We start from the raw sequence: 18,307 nt of genomic DNA, 5'->3' as shown, positions 1-18,307 counted from the left end.
GAGGAGAAGAAGAAGAAGGAAAAGGAAGAGAAGGAGAAGGAGGAGAAGGAGAAGGAGGAGAAGGAGAAAGAAGAGAAGGAGAAGAAGAAGAAGAAGAAGAGCACCCTCATAGAGGCAAAAGGGAGGGGGTAGAGGGTAGATCTGATGGGGAGTTTGTGGAGGGGTAAGAGAGAAGGGGAATATCATTTGAAATGTAATGAATAAAATGATTAATCAAAAAAGAAAACAAAGGAAAAAAATTTTAAGGATTATTGGCTATAAAATGTTCTTTGGTTCTCAACCCTTCTTCCCCTACAGTATAGTGATGTTTACTCACTATAATAATAAATAGCATAGCTGAAGTATCAAGGTTCTCTGGAACTCAGTTATAAAAATGCTACTCCTCTTCATAATGGCCACACTGATGAGCTAATCATCCCCAAAGGTCCCGCCTTTAAACACTATTACATTGAGAATTAGAATTCAAGTTATGAATTTGGCAGCATACATGCATTTGCACCATAGCTGTAGCTACAGTTGTCTTCATGATCTTAAAAATAAGCCCTAGAAGCTTAAAGAGATTAAATGTTTTGCCTCAAGGTTGTATCAGTAGAAAGACATGGAAACATAAGTAAGAATAGTCCAGAGGCCATCTCCCTGATAAGCAAGATAAATGGCATTTTCTCCTTTCAGTTTGTCAAAAACTGTGGTGTATCCAGATGTGGCATAATTCCAGTACTCAAGAGGCTGAGCAGGAGGATTCCAAGTATGAGGCCACTCTGAGTGACACAGTCTCTTGGGATGAGGAGAGGGGCAAGAAAAGAAGGGAAGGAAGAATAATACTATTTGATTATATTTTTAAAAAATATTTTAAACCCTTTAATATCAAAATGATATATTGGAGAACTCTAATATTACTTTAATGGAATGTTTGATAAAGCCTTCCTAAATAGGATTTCAATATAAAATATTTTGTTAAAGTAGATCCTTTTCTACTGTATTTACTGTCTTTTTATTGCCTTGGGTTGTGTTTAATTGTGCAAGAAATGAAGCTTCTATGTACCTGAAAATGGCAAACTCCATAGCCAGACACAGGATATGTCTGTTTGTCTATGACCAGTCAATTCCTAATGTTGGGACTAAAGAGAAGATATCATACCAAGCCACAAAAGGGGAAGATATTCTGAGCTTTGTGTTTAAGCCACCTCTTCATTGAGTTATAGACATTCTTTTGAGAAATACAGTTATTTCCCAGTTCTTAGAAGCTGCTGCCCCAGGCTGAGACACCGTAAGCGGCCATAATGCACATATCTGTCATGTGGCATGGGAAGACCATGTGAGGGGCTTAAAAAGAAAACATTAGGAAATGACTGGTCATGGACAAACAGACATATCCTGTATCTGGCTACGGAGTTTGCCATTTTCAGCTCCTTCAGTCCTTTTTCTGACTCCCCCATTGGGGACCCATGCTCAGTCCAATGATTGGCTACAAGCATCCACCTCTGTACTTGTCAGGCTCTGACAGAAACTCTCAGAAGACAACTGTATCAGGCTCCTGTCAGCAGGCACTTCTTGGCATCCACAATAGTGTCTGGGTTTGGTGTCTGTATATGGGATGGATTCCCAGGTGGGATGGTCTTTCCTTTAGTCTCTGCTCCACACTTTGTCTCCCTTGAGTATTTTGTTCCCCATTCTAAGAAGGACTGAAACATCCACACTTTGGTCTTCCTTCTTCTTGAATTTCATGTGATCTGTGAATTGTATTGGGTATTCAGAGCCTTTGGGCTAATATCTACTTATCAATGTGTTCTTTTGTGACTGAGTTACCTCACTCAGGATGATATTTTCTAGTTCCATCCACTTGCCTAAGAATTTCGTGAATTCATTGTTTTTAATAGCTGAGTAGTACTCCATTGTGTAAATGTACCTCATTTTCTGTATCCATTCCTCTGTTGAAGGACATCTGGGTTCTTTCCAGCTTCTGGCTATTATAAATATGTTGGAACATCTTTTTGGTATATGCTCAGGAGTGGTATAGCTGGGTCCTCAAGTAGTACTATGTCCGGTTTTCTGAGGAACTGACAGACTGAGTTCCACAGTAGTTGTACCAGCTTGCAATCCCACCATGGCTCCAGCTGCAATGTAGCAGAGGATAGCCTTGTAGGGCATCAATGGGAGGAGAAGCCCTTGTCCTATGAAGGCTGGATGCCCCAGTGTAGGGGAATGCTAGGAGTGGAAAGTGGGAGTAGATGGATGGGTGAGCACCCTCATAGAAGCAGCGGGTGGGAGGATGGGATAGGGGGTTTCCAGAGGGGAAAGGGGATAACATTTGAAATGTAAATAAAATATCCAATAAAAAAATATGCAGGTTAGTGAGAAAAGCAGATACAAGGAAGGGTCCAGTGTTAGAGATGACCACATTTTAGGACTCTCGTGTGTTAAGATACTCCTGAAGAATTTCATAGAGTTCCCCAAGTCAAGAATCTATGACAAGAGAACAAGAAGAAAGAAAACATTGCAGACAAACAAACTTAATGACAGAAGTGTGGTTAGAACATAGGGAGTGAGAAAGGGTAATAGGTTGAAGATGAGATCAGCAAGGTTCTACTAATTGTCCCTGGAGTCCGACACCTTTGCTGAAATAAAATGGAGAGAACCATTTCCACTTCCACTTCCACTTTCACTTCCACTTCCATCCAACTGCTCAGACATGTTAGAAAGAAAGTCATGGCATTATCAATGCTGAGTTGAGAGCCTTTGAAGAACGGAACTTTGGGCATCCGCAGGTTGTTAATCTCATTTCTTATTTTGGAACTCCAGCAAAAAAATATTGTGGTATGCCCTTGGGCAAAAGCAGTTTACCTCAAAATGTTCTTTCTACCTTGACAAATACCCTGAAGGTCAGCATTCGGCCTCACCAAAGTAGACTTACACTCGTCCATGAAGCCTTTGCAAATTCTTCTTTTCAGTCCTCTTTCTGACTAGCCCCAGTGGTTGGATTCGGTTCTCTTCCCCTCGAAGAGTCCATTTGCATTCCTAACATATATCCGAATTAAAATTATCAGAGAATGGCTTCCTGGGTCAGTTCTCAGAGTCGATCTAATTAGCTAAATTCTGAAGATGTGAGATTTGGATTAAAAGCGGTTAGTTGGGCAAATGAACTTAGATGTAATCTCAGTATCCAGCTCTGATTTCTCAGCCTCTGCTTCTGGTGCTTCTGTATCCCATAAACTCTATGGTGCTAATTGCTATGCGATGAGCTAAGCTGAATACAGGGTGCTGATTAGAAAATGTGCTGACCTACAAGCATGCCCAGTATGAGCCGAAATCATTAGAGTGCAATCTTTGGGTCAGCCTTATAAATAAGGTTGGGCTTTTTCCCTCCAATTTTAACTTTTATTATTTCAAAGAACATGTATATATATATTACTTGCTAAGAATTACAGGCTTGAAATATTTGAAAGTTATGATATGCAATACATCTGTGCCTAAGAGTATTGGTTTATGAATATGTCTCTCCTTCTGGAAATCTCCCTTGGGTGAGCAAACTGTATCGGGATCTATCGAGAATATCAGGTAGAGCTGGCATGCTATTCTTTTTTAAATATGTTTATATTTAATATTTGAGAATTTCATATATGTATACAATGTGTTTTGATCAAATCAGTTTTCTGTCAAACTTCACCCATACCCCTACCACTTTCCCCTACAGATATTCTTTTTTTTTTTTAACCCTTGGAACCTAATTAGTACCATGCCAGTATGTGCATGGATTATGCTTTTTGGATATTGTATACTGGGTGAGACTTGAATAGAAGTCATTCGTTTTGAGTTAAGAGTCTTACTGTGCATCCCAGGCTGGACTTGAACTTGACTCGACCTCCTAGTCCTGGGATTATGGACAAAGGCTTCTGCGCCTAGCTCGTAGATGGCAAATATCTTCACAATCCTCTAAACCCTCCATGAAGAACTGAGCTGTGTGACACTTAGTGAACAGTGATGAGCTGTTTAAATGCAGTTTAGTGAGAAATTCTGGATCAAGTGAACATAATTCTAAAGCATTTTTACAATCCCACAAGAGCTCCCATTTTTATATCCCTAATTGTAATACTAGAGGTGAATCTCAGGGCTATGAACGAGCTGGCCAAGTGCCTAACCCCTGAGCTATGTATTCAGCCTTAACTATTCCAAATAAAACATTTTCATGAAACAACATGTAAGCAGCCCAGATATTTTTTAAAATACGTCTATAAATTATTTGGTCTTCCTTCCTCCAGAATGCGAAGCCTAAATCTTTTTCCTTTAAGTGCGAGCTAGGTGTAGTACAACACTTTTAGTGAATAAAATCCTGCAAGATGAGCCTATGCAACCAGATTGTTACAAGGGCTACAGAGTCAGCTCTGTCCTCTTGATCTGTGGGAAGCCCGTGGCCATTCCATGAGGACCTCCAAAGAGGTCAGAATGGTAAGGAACTGAGGTCTGAATCTGCCATGCAGCAAGCAATTGAGGCATCGTGCCAAGAACCATATCGTGCACTTAGGAGCCGACCCCCCAGCTATAGACCAGTTGCCAGAAGACTACAGCCGAAACCAACTTGAGACTGTAACTTCAAGAACATCCCAAGCCAGGACCATCTAGCTTAGTCACTCCCAACGTCCACACCGGTGCAAACTGTGAGATGGGTGGTGGTTGTGTTAGACTGTGATGATGTCAGGAATGTCTTCAGAGGGCTTAATAAAGCCATAGCCAGCCAGCCATGTGTACCTTTAATCCCAGCACTTGGGAGGCAGAGACAGGTAGATATCTCTGAGTCTGAGGCCAGCCTGGTCTACAAAGCAACTTCAGGACAACCAGGGCTAACTCTGTTAACTAACAGAGTAACCTTGTCTTGAAAAACCAAAAAGAAAAGAGAAAACTCCATAACTATCCAAATTGCTCACTTTCTTATACAGTTCACCACCCAAGAAATACATAATGGTTTTTAAAGAAAAACATGTTTTTAGGCTTCATGTAATATGCATTTTAAAAAACCATGCATTTGAGTCTGGCTCAGGGATGACATTCTCAAACATATATTAGGATTTTACCCAAAAGAAGGTATATATTAGGATTTTACCCAAAAGAAGGTATATTTTATAAATTGCTTAACAAGCTGTAGCACTGCTTTGGTAAATAAACGGTTCTGAGACTCCACAGCTCTCGTGTCCTAACTGCGCCTTTTCCTTTGTCACTGGCCAGCTCATGCTTGGCTCCTCCAAAGAAAAATGTAAAGAGATCATAGAGTGCCCTGCCCTGTCCCTTTTTCTCAGGGCTATTACTAGAAAAGTTTATCCAGCAGATTCTTCATCTTGATCAATGACTTCTGATATCATGAAATCGGCCCTATAAATTCAGATTCTTCTGGGACATGTGCTTAACTCCATGAGAGTCACTGAGTGAAGAGCTACGTTATCACTTCCCCAGATCAGCCGAGGCATGGTAGCTTTGTGGTCTTGTTACCATTCAGGAAAAGAGGCCAAGTGTTAACTCCCTGGGTGCTTAGTAAGATAGGAAGCTCTTGTGTCTGCAGTCACTTGTAAATGAACCATGAGCAGGAGATTGAGTGGTCTATGTGCCTTCTGAGGGCCTCCACATGGTTGGGTCATCCCAGAGGTTAAAAAAAAAAAAAAAAAAAAAATCCTGAGCTGAAGAGTCAGATTCTATTGCATAACGGTCAACTCTGTAATGAATAGATCTGGCCTCATTTATCAGAGGTCACCTTTCCTTCATCAGTATATCTGCCTCATATTAATAGGTGGCAAAGCAAATGAAACACTGTTGTCCCAGCTTGTCAGCTACAAATAACTTCCAGGTTGTCCTTTCCAGAGGGAAGGACACCAGGCCTCTCTCTCCCTCAGGCGAAAGTGTGGAAGAAAATGCCAGTGTTGTGGTCAAGCTGCTCATCAGACGTCCCGAGTGCTTTGGCCCAGCTCTGAGGGGTGAAGGAGGAAACGGACTGCTGGCAGCTATGCAGGGTGCTATTAAGATCTCAGAGAACCCTGCCCTCGACCTTCCTTCCCAGGGTTACAAGACGGAAGTGTAAGTGAATTTACCCCGGCGTGTGTGCCGTTGGTGGGCTGACAAATACTGTCAGCTGATGAATCGCTAGGGTGGGATCGGTAACTTTGCCTGGTAGAAAGAGCAGATGTTTTATGGTGGTTAAAACGCTTAAAATCACTTAGCCAGGCCCGTGATTGTTTTGACTTGTCCAGAGAGCTGAGGGATCGGTAGCAGCTTCTTCCATTTCTTAAGACCGCTCAGCACAGCTGGCAAACCACTGAGGTGTCACATCTGTCTGGTTTTCACAACCCCTGCCTACATCACTGCCTCAAGAGGACTGCTCAGGGGAAGCATTTTGAATGTTTGGATTCCTTTTTTTTTTTTTTTTTTTTAGATATTTTCTTTATTTACATGTAAATTTTTCCATTCCCAGTTTCCCCTCCAAAAAACAAAGAAACAAACAAAAACAACAAAAACAAACCCCTGTTGCCTCCCACTTCCCCATGCCTGCCACCCTGCCCTCTCCCACTTTCTGGCCCTCGCATTCCCCTACACTGGGGCACAGAACCCTCACAGGGCCGAGGTCCTCTCCTCCCATTGATGATCGAATTTGCAATCCTCTACCATACACATGCTGCCTGAACAATCAGACACCTCCATGTGCAGTCCTTGGTTGCTTACAGACTGGTTGTGGAATTTAAAGATTCAGAGTCTAGTGGGTATAGTATCTGATCGCCTTGTTACTTCCCCCCTACCATGTCCGGTAGTCATCTGCCTTTATTTATCTAGTGTGTGCCCCATAGTCTACAGACTGTGCGTAACCCGGCAGAGATGACTCTCCAGCCAGATGGCTTTTCCTTTCCCATTCGTCATCAGTTCTGAGAGATGACTTAGTAGACCAAAGAGAGCTCAAAATATATTTGTCTCAGCTTTCTTATATAGCATGAGATAAAACTAAGACCCGAAGTAATATAGCTTGTTAACTTCAGAACCGGGAGGTTAATACAGCTGTCCTGACTCCTTGTCCAGCTGGCTTTCTGTGTACATTCAAAGAGGAAGAAGGGATGAGGAATAGATAGTATCTAAATTCACATTTCTAAGTTCATGGGATCCTGGAGCTATTGTGAAAAAAAAAACTATTTGGCCCCTTTGAGCTTAGTGAATAAAACCACTTCACCAGCTCCTGAAGGGGAGAGTTGTGAGGGGAAGTTTGTTCGACCAGAGTGAGGTGTTCTTTGTAAGCAGTGCCTACCACTAAGCAAGGCAGTCTCTCACACGCCTTCCCCATGTTGATTCTTTCTCTGCAGCACACAGGATGATGAAGAGGAGGAAGAGATTGTGCATATGGGCAACGCAATTATGTCATTCTATTCGGCGCTTATAGATCTACTGGGCCGCTGTGCTCCTGAAATGCACGTAAGTGACCGAGCTTCCTGACAGCAGCTTTGAGGAGCCTGAGTCGAGGACTCCAGAGAAGTCCTGAATATAGTTTCTTCACCTGGGTTCTGGTATTTACTAGTAAGCTTCTCTCCGAACTACTTTTAGCTAACACCAAAGTAGTTTCCTCAGTGGGCCACTTTCTAAGAGAGGAAATGGAGGGAGAGAGATAGAGACAGGGAGAGACAGAGAAAGAGACAGACAGACAGAGACATCTTTGTTACTCTCTGGATATAACCTCTATATATTTTGTTTTAAAAGCCTTCCAAAAAGAGGCTTCCATGTGCCCCAGCTTGGCCAAAATGTGGCTAACCTGATTTTCAGCCACACCATCATGGATGGCCTCATGAGTACCCCAGCGACACTCTGTGTGGGAAATCCTGGCTTTGGTCTCTAGGAAAACAGCTGGGAGTTTTACAGGCACGCACACAAAGGTGGTTCTGCCTGCTGTGGTGTCTTCTTATACCTCCAGTTTTGACCTAAAACTCGTTCATTCCTTTCCCTTTTTCACCTCTGCTGATGAGATATTTGATGTTTTTCATCTGCAGCCACACACTGGAATTGAGAGAAAACAGTTGATCTTATGGAAGGAAATCTTGGTGTTGGAGGCTGATAAGAATTTCTAGGATTCTGGTTCCTTCTCTGCTGTGCCAGCCTTACTACATCAGCCTCTCTTTATACTTCAGCTACTTTAAGGAAAGAAAGGAACTCAGAAGGGAGGCAGGGAAACAGCAGAGTGTCCTGCAACTTTAGGAGAAGGGTCAGGGCTCTGTTGTTCCCACTCTGGTTCTCTTGATCACTTCTGGAAGCAAGTTACATAGCTGGCATGCTCTCAGAAAAGACAGCATGTGAGAGCTAACTTACCTGATCTGCTCCTCAGTTCCCAGATGTTACTTTTCAGTAGAAGGTCCACTGCACCCTCTTGGGAGACCTCTTGTGCAGGAAGATGGACATTCTATCTGTATACACGTAGCTCGGCTAGTTAGGATGTGTATGAACGAACCTATCTTCTTTGGGATGACTCCAGCAAAACACTCAAAGTGTCTCTTAGAATCTCTGCACTCTCCTTGCCCACCCCCAAACATTCTTCAAGCTCAGAAGAAACTGAGATTTGGAAGTCATCTTCTCATCAGCTACAACTCTGAAATCCAGCGTTTCCACACTCTGTCAGGACTCTGACAGGCCCATGAGGGCTCCTGCTGGGTTAACTGCTAAGGCTTTCAGCCTCAGTAAAGAAAGGGTGTGACTGCAGTCAATGGACTTTCTCTCTCAGTCCAAGAGGTAGTCTCTCTTTCCCTATGGCCACAAGTAGCAATTAGGGGAACTCAGAAATACACCCCTGCTGATAAGGAAGGGGCAGTGTGGCAAGTATGGAGGACTCATCTGTCTAATCTCTTTCCTGTGTGACAGCTCATCCAAACAGGGAAAGGGGAAGCCATCCGGATCCGGTCTATCCTGCGCTCCCTGGTCCCCACAGAAGACCTGGTTGGGATCATCAGCATTCCCCTGAAACTGCCCTCCCTCAACAAAGGTAAGGACACAGCTTTGGGCTAAACCCACCCTCTAGTGCTTGCAGGATTCTGCCCCTGCAAAGAGGCCACTGCCAGATCACAATGCAGGCTGCCTGGGGGAAATGCCGCGTTCTTTTTCCAGTGACGGATTTTCTGTAGACTTCACCTAGCTCCTGTATCACCTGCTTCCCTGTGTCAAGATGGCCAAATCTTTGGTCCTCTGGTCCAGATGAGCATCACCATTCTAGGACTATTCTTAACTTTCTAAAGGGTGGTAAAACGAGCAGGCGATAGCCCTTAGCATAGCCTGACTCTTCTCCTTTGCCATGTGCCCTAAGAGAGGGGGGCACCCAGGGAGTAGGCATGCAGGCTATCTTCTGCCGTGGATCTGAAAACCCTCACAGCCCAGGATAACCCCAAGGCTACTTGTGACTCTTGATACCACTAATCCCCAAAGCATTTTAATTCTGAGTCACTGCCTTATCTTCAGGCACATGATGGGTTTGAAAAGATAGCATGAGTCTGGCTATCCACATGCTTCCCACACTGCCATGCCATGGGACATCTTCAAACTTATGGAACAGGGGCTCTCAGACAACAAATATGGCAATTGTAGAATATGGGCCTTAGTTAGAGTTTCTGCTTCTGTGAAGAGATACCATGATCATGGCAACTCTTATAAAGAAAAACATTTGATTTGGCCTAGCTTACAGTTTCAGAGGTTCAATCCATTATCATCATGGCAGGAAACACAGAGGCATGCAGTCAGACATGGTGCTGGAGAAGGAGCTGAGAGTTCTACGTCTTGATCCCCAGGCAGCAGAAAGAGATTGCACCACTAAGCATGGCCTGAGCATATATGAGATCTCAAAACCTACCTCCACAATGACACATTTCTTCCAATAAGGCCATACCTACTTCAATAAGGCCATACCTCCTAATAATACCATTTCCTGTGGGCCAAGCATTTAAACATTTTGAATTCCCCTCATGGTTAAATTAGTAACATTGAACACAGAAACAAATATCGTCTGCCTACTTGCTGATCACATTTTAGTGAAATGCTTGAGCGTGAGAAAAACAGGGTTACCCAATTGAAATGGCATATAGGGGTCATTCCTGTACAAACCACCACAATATGTATTTTCTAAAATGTTCTAGAATATGTGCCACTTTTATAACTTCACAAAGCACCATGAAATAATAGTGTGTCTGAGAAGACAGATGTTAAACAACATATTTCCCAATGATGTGGCGCTTTCCTTTGAGCACAAAATACTTGCTCAATCCCACAGAAATAATGTTCACCAAAGCACCATGGTTATATAAGAGACCAAGTTAGCCTCAGACATTCAGCTCCCAGACTTCCTTGTGCTTAGGGATGAGTAGCCACACAGTGCCCTGCCACCTTAGCAGCCCACACAGACTTCTTGGCAGAAGGAGGCCCTGGAACGGACAGCACCTCAGCCCTGTGCCTCCTTGGTTGCCTTGGAAAGTCGGCTCAGGACAGCATTTCAGGTGATGCACCTCTTCTTGGTCATTCGGGAATTCTCTTTCCTAGTTTTCTGGTGCGAGACAGAAGAGAGAAAGCTGTTTTTTATCTAAGCTAAAAATTCTTTTTACTATCCAGGCCAATTGAATTCATTTTCTCTGTGGATTCCTCCCTTCATCCCTGAGCCAGCTTTTCTTCCCTCCTTCCTTCCTTCCCTCCTTCCTTCCTTCCTCCTTTTCTTCCTTCCTTCCTTCCCTCCTTCCTTCCTTCCTTCCTCCTTTCCTTCCTTCCTTCCTTCCTTCCTTCCTTCCTCCTTTCCTTCCTTCCCTCCTTTCTTCCTTCCTTCCTCCTTTCCTTCCTTCCTTCCTTCCTTCCTTCCTTCCTTCCTCCTTTCCTTCCTTCCTTCCTTCCTTTCTTCCTTCCTTCCTTCCTTTCTTTCCATCCTTCCTTCCTTCTTTCTTTCTCTCTTTCTTTCCTTCTTTCTTTCTTTTCTCTTTTCATTCAAATGAGACTAAAATGATGGGGTGACTTGATATAAGCATCACCTAAGCAGACACTGAAGCAGTGCTTGATGCTTTATGCTGTGATGTGATGACTACAGACGTGACATGCTGTTAAATTTTATCTACTTTCTCAACATTTGGCTACTCGCTTTCCTACATCATCCACCAAAGAGCAACAGCTCAAGCTTGATTTCCAACAATTTCCCCCCATTTTACGATAGATATTCTCACCATAGGTGACTCCATACTACCAATGTGGTATCACAGGACATAGTGTTGGAAAGAAAAGGCAGAAAGCCTACCATTGTGTTGTATTTTCGACAGATAAGTTACAGCTGATACAAATAACTGATTATTATTTAGAGTAAAATTAGAAATTAGTGAACTATGACTGTGAATTACCTTCTAAAGCAACCTGCTGCAGTGTAAATTTAAACTTTTAATAGCAAGCTTGTTTAATAACCAGCTCATAGAGACTCGACAGTTGCTTCTTCCATCCTTGCTTAAGCAGCCTCCTGCTTAGTTCTCATTTCTAAACTTCCTGCCACCCTCACCCAGAGAGCTGTGGACGGACAAGTTCTATGCTGCGTCTCAAACTGCAGAAATAGGAAATGATGTGCTCTGTTTTCCAGATGGGTCAGTCAGTGAACCAGACATGGCGGCCAACTTCTGCCCTGACCACAAAGCACCCATGGTGCTGTTCTTGGACCGTGTTTATGGCATTAAAGATCAAACTTTCCTGCTCCACTTGCTGGAAGTTGGGTTTTTACCCGACTTACGAGCTTCTGCATCTCTAGATACAGTAAGTAGCTAAAATAAGGAAGATGGAATTTCCTCATGGTTACACTAGTAACACTGGATGTAGGAATAAACATTTTCTACCTACTTGGTGATCATATTTTGATATCCTGCTTGAGAAAGAGAAAAACAGAGACACTCAAAACTGGAAGATTGTAATGCATTGGCCCAAAACTTTATATGCAGGTAAATCTGGCCTTAATTTTCTGCCCAATCCCTTCCATTGAAGTTTCTCACAATCCAGAATCCTCAGCATCTCAAACCTTGGGGCACTATTTCCTAAGGAAATAGGGACAGGGACATACTATGATATTCATCATAGAATGTTTTCATAGCATCTCTGTTGCCCAGCAGGTATTGGTAGCAATTTTCTATTATCTAAATCCTGCTTAGACCAGTTATGGGTATCACTATATATATGGTTCTGTTGCTTATGGAAAAGGCTGGAGGCATTTCTGGCCAGAAGTATTCTTCATTCTCACTTATTTTTTTGCCCTGACCACCAGGAAGGATAGTCTGTAGTCAGAGGTATGACAGAGGTCAGTAGAGGCAAACACACAATTGGAAAATCAAAGCTGGGAAAAAGAAATCCAGAATCCACTGGCATCAAGACAAGAAGTGTCTGACCATAAGATAAGAAATGCCAGCTATCATATCTGTGTCTTGGGGAAGTGGGAAGTGAGGACGCAAAAATCAGCTTAATTCTAAAAAAACTCTTATTATAGGCTGTTTGCAGCTTGGCTTCTCAATGGCGCCACCTGGTGTCCAGTAGTGAGAATGCAAACTCTGGGGTGAGGCTTCGGCTGGCAGAACCCAGATTCTTTGCTTCATGGAGACAGGGCATGGAAATGAGGAACAGTCTTGTCAATGAAGGAGTCAGAACCATAGGATATTTTTATATCTTCACTGTACTTCACCTACCACTACTTTTGCTTAGAGATTTCCTATAAATTTCTAGATTTTAAAATAATTTTTAAATTTTGTGGACTTCAAGTTTGTGGACTAAAGTATTTAATTTTGTTTTTTGGGTTTTGTTTTGTTTGTTTGGTTTTTTTTTTTTTTTTTTGTAATTCAAACAACAAATTCTTTTCCAGTATCTGCTGTTAGATCATATGCTTGCCAGAGCACCATCTACCCCCCAAAAAGAGTTTTTATGTTCAGTTCCTCATCTGAGACCCTTCAAGCCACAGGAATCAAAGCCCTGCCCCCCTCATTTTAACTATACTGTCTCCGAAAGTGATAAATGTAAATGTAAAAGGCGAGCTATTTTTTTTTCCAGCATGGTTACCAATGCCTCCAGAAGACAAACTTCTGATAATTAATACCAACACCCGGAAATGTGAAGGGTTCAAAGAGAACAGTTTTTGAAATCATAAATTGCAGGGAATGTCCATTCAGCTATAATAGCTGAGATAATTGCAGGAAATAATGACTTTTTTTCTCTGTGGGTCTCCAGGCTTCTTTTGAGTCTTTGGGTTTTCAACAGTGACGTGAGTCACGCTCTGGCTATATTTAGTGCCACTGAATGGATCCTCCTTTGATTCAGCTTGTCGGTCTAAGTTTACAAAGAGGAACATTGTTAGCGAAGATTCTACCAGAGCTTTAGAAAAGGCCTGGATTTCTGTTCCTTTCTGTACTTCTCATGCAGCGTCAAGTTCCCTTTAGTGAGGTCAACCCTCGGATCATTTATCAGGCTGTGAGCTGCTCATGGTACTGACAAAGTAACCAGTGGGCATCAGAGATCTACTTTCTCTTTATAAAGCTGGTGAATTTGAGGGACGTGGCAGTATATACCCATTTGTTAATCTTAAATCACAGGAGGAGGATATGTAAGGTAATAAGTATGAGCTAAATCCAGAATGATTATGCAACAGCTCGGAACCTGGAAACTCAAATATCAAGGATGCTGGGTTAAAAGGCCCATTAATTGATATTAGTAAGAGTTTAAAATTCTTCTTGGAGACTATTCAATATTCAGCCATCTTTATATGTTTTCTTTGTTCTGGGGGTAGGGACTACTCTCTCTCTCTCTCTCTCTCTCTCTCTCTCTCTCTCTCTCTCTCTCTCTCTCTCTCTCTCTCTCATGAGAAAGAGCACTGAGTAGGTCTATGGAGAAGGGTCCAGGTGAGGGAAGAATGAAATTCAGTTTAGCCCAATTTAGGTAGCCCAGGCTGGGCCAAGACTTCAAGAGTCTGACCTCAGCTTCTTTATCCTTTTGATAGTTAAACATTGCACGATTTTGGGAGAAAAAAAAATCATATAGCAATCACTCAGTCCCATGAGTGCAGTACAGTTTAAGACATGTTTGCACTGAAGCTCTTTACAAAGTACCTAGGGCTTCATCCATAAGATGGGTTCTTGTTGATTTAGAAGCATTGCTCAAGATAAGGGTCTCGGGGTAGCACCTGCCAGGGTCAGGATTTGTCCTGTCCCTGAGATAACATAGAAGTCACTTAGGATGTTGTCAAATACAAACGACAGCTCTCACAAGGATGAGTTTTATGTACTAGAAGCAATGAGCAATATTTAAAGCGAGGGTATGGGGTAAGTAAAAGATAAATTCTGGGAGACACAGGCTGAGTCTGGCTCATCAGACTGGAAAGGATCACCAGGTTGTAAACTGCCTCCATCCCCAGCATTCAGAAGGAGGACCGGTTAAATATCTCCATCCCTAGAAAAATGCCTGTGTGTGTTTAACTTCCCTGGCTTCATTTGCCAGTACATATCTGCATGTACAATGGCATATACTCTCTCCAGGTAGGCTGTGACTGTAACAATAGCCATGTGTAAGTTTCCCTGGCCTTGCATGGAGCTCCGTGCACAGGCTCAGCTGGCTGCTTTCTGAGAGGTTAACCGATGCCCCCCCCCCCATTCCCTTTCCTAGGTGTCCCTCAGCACCACAGAGGCTGCGCTGGCACTGAATAGGTACTTATGCTCGGCTGTGCTCCCGCTCCTTACTAGATGCGCCCCTCTCTTCTCTGGGACAGAACACTGTACTTCTCTGATCGATTCTACACTGCAGACAATATACAGGCTTTCCAAAGGACGGTCCCTCACCAAGGCACAGAGGGACACCATAGAAGAATGTTTGCTAGCCATTTGCAAGTAAGTGTGCCCTCCTGTGGTTTTCACTTGTGTGTAAGTTATCCATGCCAAATGTGTTTACGTTGTCACAGTTAGGCCGTACATAATTGTATAATAGAATAATGCATTGTGAAACTGGTTCTAAAGTCTGAGGTCACTACTCAGCCTTTATCATATTCCCAGCCTACCATTTCCCTTAGAATGTGCTTGTTACCAGCAGTGGTCATGTAATCTTCCGTGTAATCACCTCTCATTACGAGAGGAGGGGGTAATGCTCAGGATTAACCATTTCAGGTGGAAAACTAGGAAAATCCACGTCTTTTGTGCCTGAATCATTTCTGTAATGAACTAATCATCTAGTTCTGAAATGAAACCCAGAAAGAGTGCCCCACTATCTAAACGAGATCACGTTTTACACAGAAAGAAGAGTCTACGTGTAAATCAAAGCAGTCCACCTCCAGGTTTCCCAAGACTTAAGCAAAAGGATCTGGTCACCGTATGGGGGAAAAAGACAATAGCTTTTGCCAATGTAGGCAGGCAGCAAAGAATCTTGGGAATCTGTATCAAGCCTGAAAGGACAAAGGATGTGATACCTTTGAGTCGCTGGTATCACCCCGTGGGCTGGGATCCCCACATGCTGCTAGGCTGTGAGTTAGAACTACCTGCTGAGATCCTAGATAAATATCCCAGCCCCAGGACTCAAAATCCTGAGGGACAGAACCCGGGATCTAGCATTGATGCTCCTTGATTAATTGATCCTATTAGTGATATGAAGCTGTGCTTGAGAATGACTAGTGAAATGATCAGCAGGCCAGAGGGACATCACTCCTGAATCTTGTTAATGACACATGTCCCAGACACGTGCCTTTGAAGGCTCATGATAGCTAGAAGAAAATTTGTCAGAGCTGTTCAGCATTCAAACATCAAGGAAAGGGCAATCTCAGATAGGCGATCCTGCGACTTACCTATTAGACTCTGTATGAGGATGATACAAACGCTGGCTGACGTGAGGCAGCCAAGACAATCATCGATAACAGGAATACAAAACAGTGCATCCTCTTTGTCAGACAATGTGTCAGTTTCTCTCAAAACTAATTTCAATAATCATCTTCCTTGGGTTAACTCAAATTATTTGATAGCTTATATCACATAAAAACCTGTATGTTTATGTCATTGTATACATTATATATACAACATAAATACATTATGTTATATAAAAAACCAATTTTTATATCATGTTAGTCATCATTAACAAAGCTTAAAACAACCAAGATACCCTCCAGTAATTCAGTGGATTTAAAAATAATAATAATAATAAAAACTAAAGCCTATGGTAAGTCCAGGAAACAGAATATTACTCATTGCTAAAAAGAACTATTAAGCCACAAAGACAAATGGAGAAATTAAATGAGTATTACTAAGTCGGAGAAAGCCTTTGAAAAGGCTTCTATTATAAGATTCTAGATATAAGACATTTGTGGAAGCAAAAGCCTTTGAGCTAGTAAAATGATTAGTAATCTCCAGAAGCTATGGGAAAGAAGGATAGCTACAAGGAGCTCAGAGAAGTGTGGGGACAATGGAAAATATGCTGTGTCATCTATGACGGCACAGCTATGTCATTATTCATTATTCATTATTCACTATCCATCACAGAGAATGAGCCTCCATTTAAATTTTGGACTTTGCTGCTGCTGGTGTATCCATGTAGGCTTCCCTGTTGTATCAGTAAAGTACCCTCATGGGGAACATTGGCAATGGACAACGGATGCGACCACACAAGTGGGCATAGAAGGGGCCTGTGGGGAACATTGGCAATGGACAACGGATGCGACCACACAAGCGGGCATAGAAGGGGCCTATGAGAACTCTCTGTCTTCCTCTCAATCTTTTTGTGACTCTAAAATTGATACAAATAAACTTTAAAATGTATAAGGAACAGCTTAACACATTTCAAATATAAAAGTTGCCATAAAAGATGTTTTAGCAAAGTTAACCTACATTTTCTATCTTTGTAATCTTCTAAAGCCCAGAAGCTTCACCACAAAGTACTATTTGCCCAACATGAGAAGTGTCAGTTGAGAAGTTAACACAGACTCAAGGCTCAAAATGGGCTTTCTTTCCAACATATTGTGCTGGCTAGTCTTATGTCAACTTGACAAGATCTAGAAGGAAGGAAGGAACCTCAATTGAGACAATGCTTCAGTAAGATCCAACTGTAGGGCATTTTTTAAATTAGTGATTGATGGGAGGGCCCAGCGCATTGTGGGTGGGGCCATCCCTGGGATGGGTGGTCCTGAGTTCTATAAAAAAAAAAAAATTCAGGCTAAACAAGCCATGGGAAACAAGCCAGTAAGCAGCACCCCTCCATCGCCTCTGCATCAGCTTCTGCTTCCAGGTTCTGCCTTGAGTTCCTGTCCTGACTTCCTGCCATGATAAGCAGCAATATGGAAATGTAAGCTAAATAAACCCTTTCTTCCCCAAATTTGTTTGTGGTCATAGTGTCTCACTGCAGCAATAGAAACCCTAAGACAATTCCCTTCCAAAATTGCATGCTACCGCACTGATCACTTCATTCATCCTAAGGTTGATATCATTGGTTAAAAAAAAATTAAGTAGAATGGCCAGAGTCTTGCAAGATAGACAAAGCTTCGTAGACGCACTGATCCACTAAGAGTTATGGAGATTGGACTTATCTGCTTCACCACCTCAAAAAGAAGAATTCTGGCCTCATTACTTACTTGTGTGGGCCTCTGCTGCATCTCTCCTCTGTAGAGAAAATGGGACTAGGTGATCCTACAGAACAATCTTCCTCTCTCAGCGTCAATGAAGTACCTATAGAAGAGCCACTGCTGTCCTTGGTCTAGCTTTCACTGAATCTGACCTCAGATTACAGCCACATCAAGAAAGGCACCCAGTGTCTCAGAATTAACTCCAAATAGAAAAGCCAGGTTTATGTGACTGGTCAGAACTAGGGGTATCTTCAAAGAAACCAGAGTTTAGGGCAAGTAGAAGTTTACATTGACCCGAAATGAGGCTCCACATTCTGTCTCTGTAGTTGAGGGTGCACTGCTCTACTCTCCTCCCAACCTAAGCTGCAGGTATAACAGGCGGACCCATCGTAACTAGGTATTTTATTATATGTCTGTAATAAGTCAGTGTCTTGGTGAGGGTTCTATGGCTACAAAGAAACACTATGACCAGAAAGCAAGTTGGTTAGGAAATGGTTTATTTGGCTTACACTTCCAATATGACTGTTCAGTGAAGAAAGTCAGAACAGGAGCACGGTAGAAACCCGGAGGCCGGTCTTGATGCAGAGGTCATGGAGGAGTGCTGCTTACTGGCTTGCCTTCATTACTTGTGCAGCCTGCCTTCCTATAGGACTTAGGACCACAGGCCAGGGGTGGCCCCACCCACAATGGGCAGAGCCTTCCCAGGCCAACTGCTGATTAAGAAAATCCCCTGCC

The 18,307-nt window shown here is 42.7% G+C and overlaps 1 protein-coding gene across 9 annotated transcripts in view; it reads left to right on the top strand.

Moving 5' to 3' along the window:
* Ryr3 (ryanodine receptor 3) overlaps positions 1-18,307 on the top strand; it is a 538,051-nt gene that overhangs the window by 393,411 nt on the left and 126,333 nt on the right. For all 9 annotated transcript variants that reach the window (XM_031371354.1, XM_031371356.1, XM_031371353.1 and 6 more), the window contains 5 exons: positions 5,877-6,057; positions 7,326-7,434; positions 8,866-8,986; positions 11,594-11,763; positions 14,644-14,864. In XM_031371354.1, coding sequence (XP_031227214.1) covers positions 5,877-6,057; positions 7,326-7,434; positions 8,866-8,986; positions 11,594-11,763; positions 14,644-14,864 — 802 coding nt within the window. The remainder of the gene's footprint in view (positions 1-5,876; positions 6,058-7,325; positions 7,435-8,865; positions 8,987-11,593; positions 11,764-14,643; positions 14,865-18,307) is intronic.

This window comes from Mastomys coucha, unplaced genomic scaffold (genome assembly GCF_008632895.1).
Source record: "Mastomys coucha isolate ucsf_1 unplaced genomic scaffold, UCSF_Mcou_1 pScaffold15, whole genome shotgun sequence".
Taxonomy (NCBI): Eukaryota; Metazoa; Chordata; class Mammalia; order Rodentia; family Muridae; genus Mastomys; species Mastomys coucha.
This window is presented reverse-complemented; position numbering and strand designations above follow the sequence as displayed.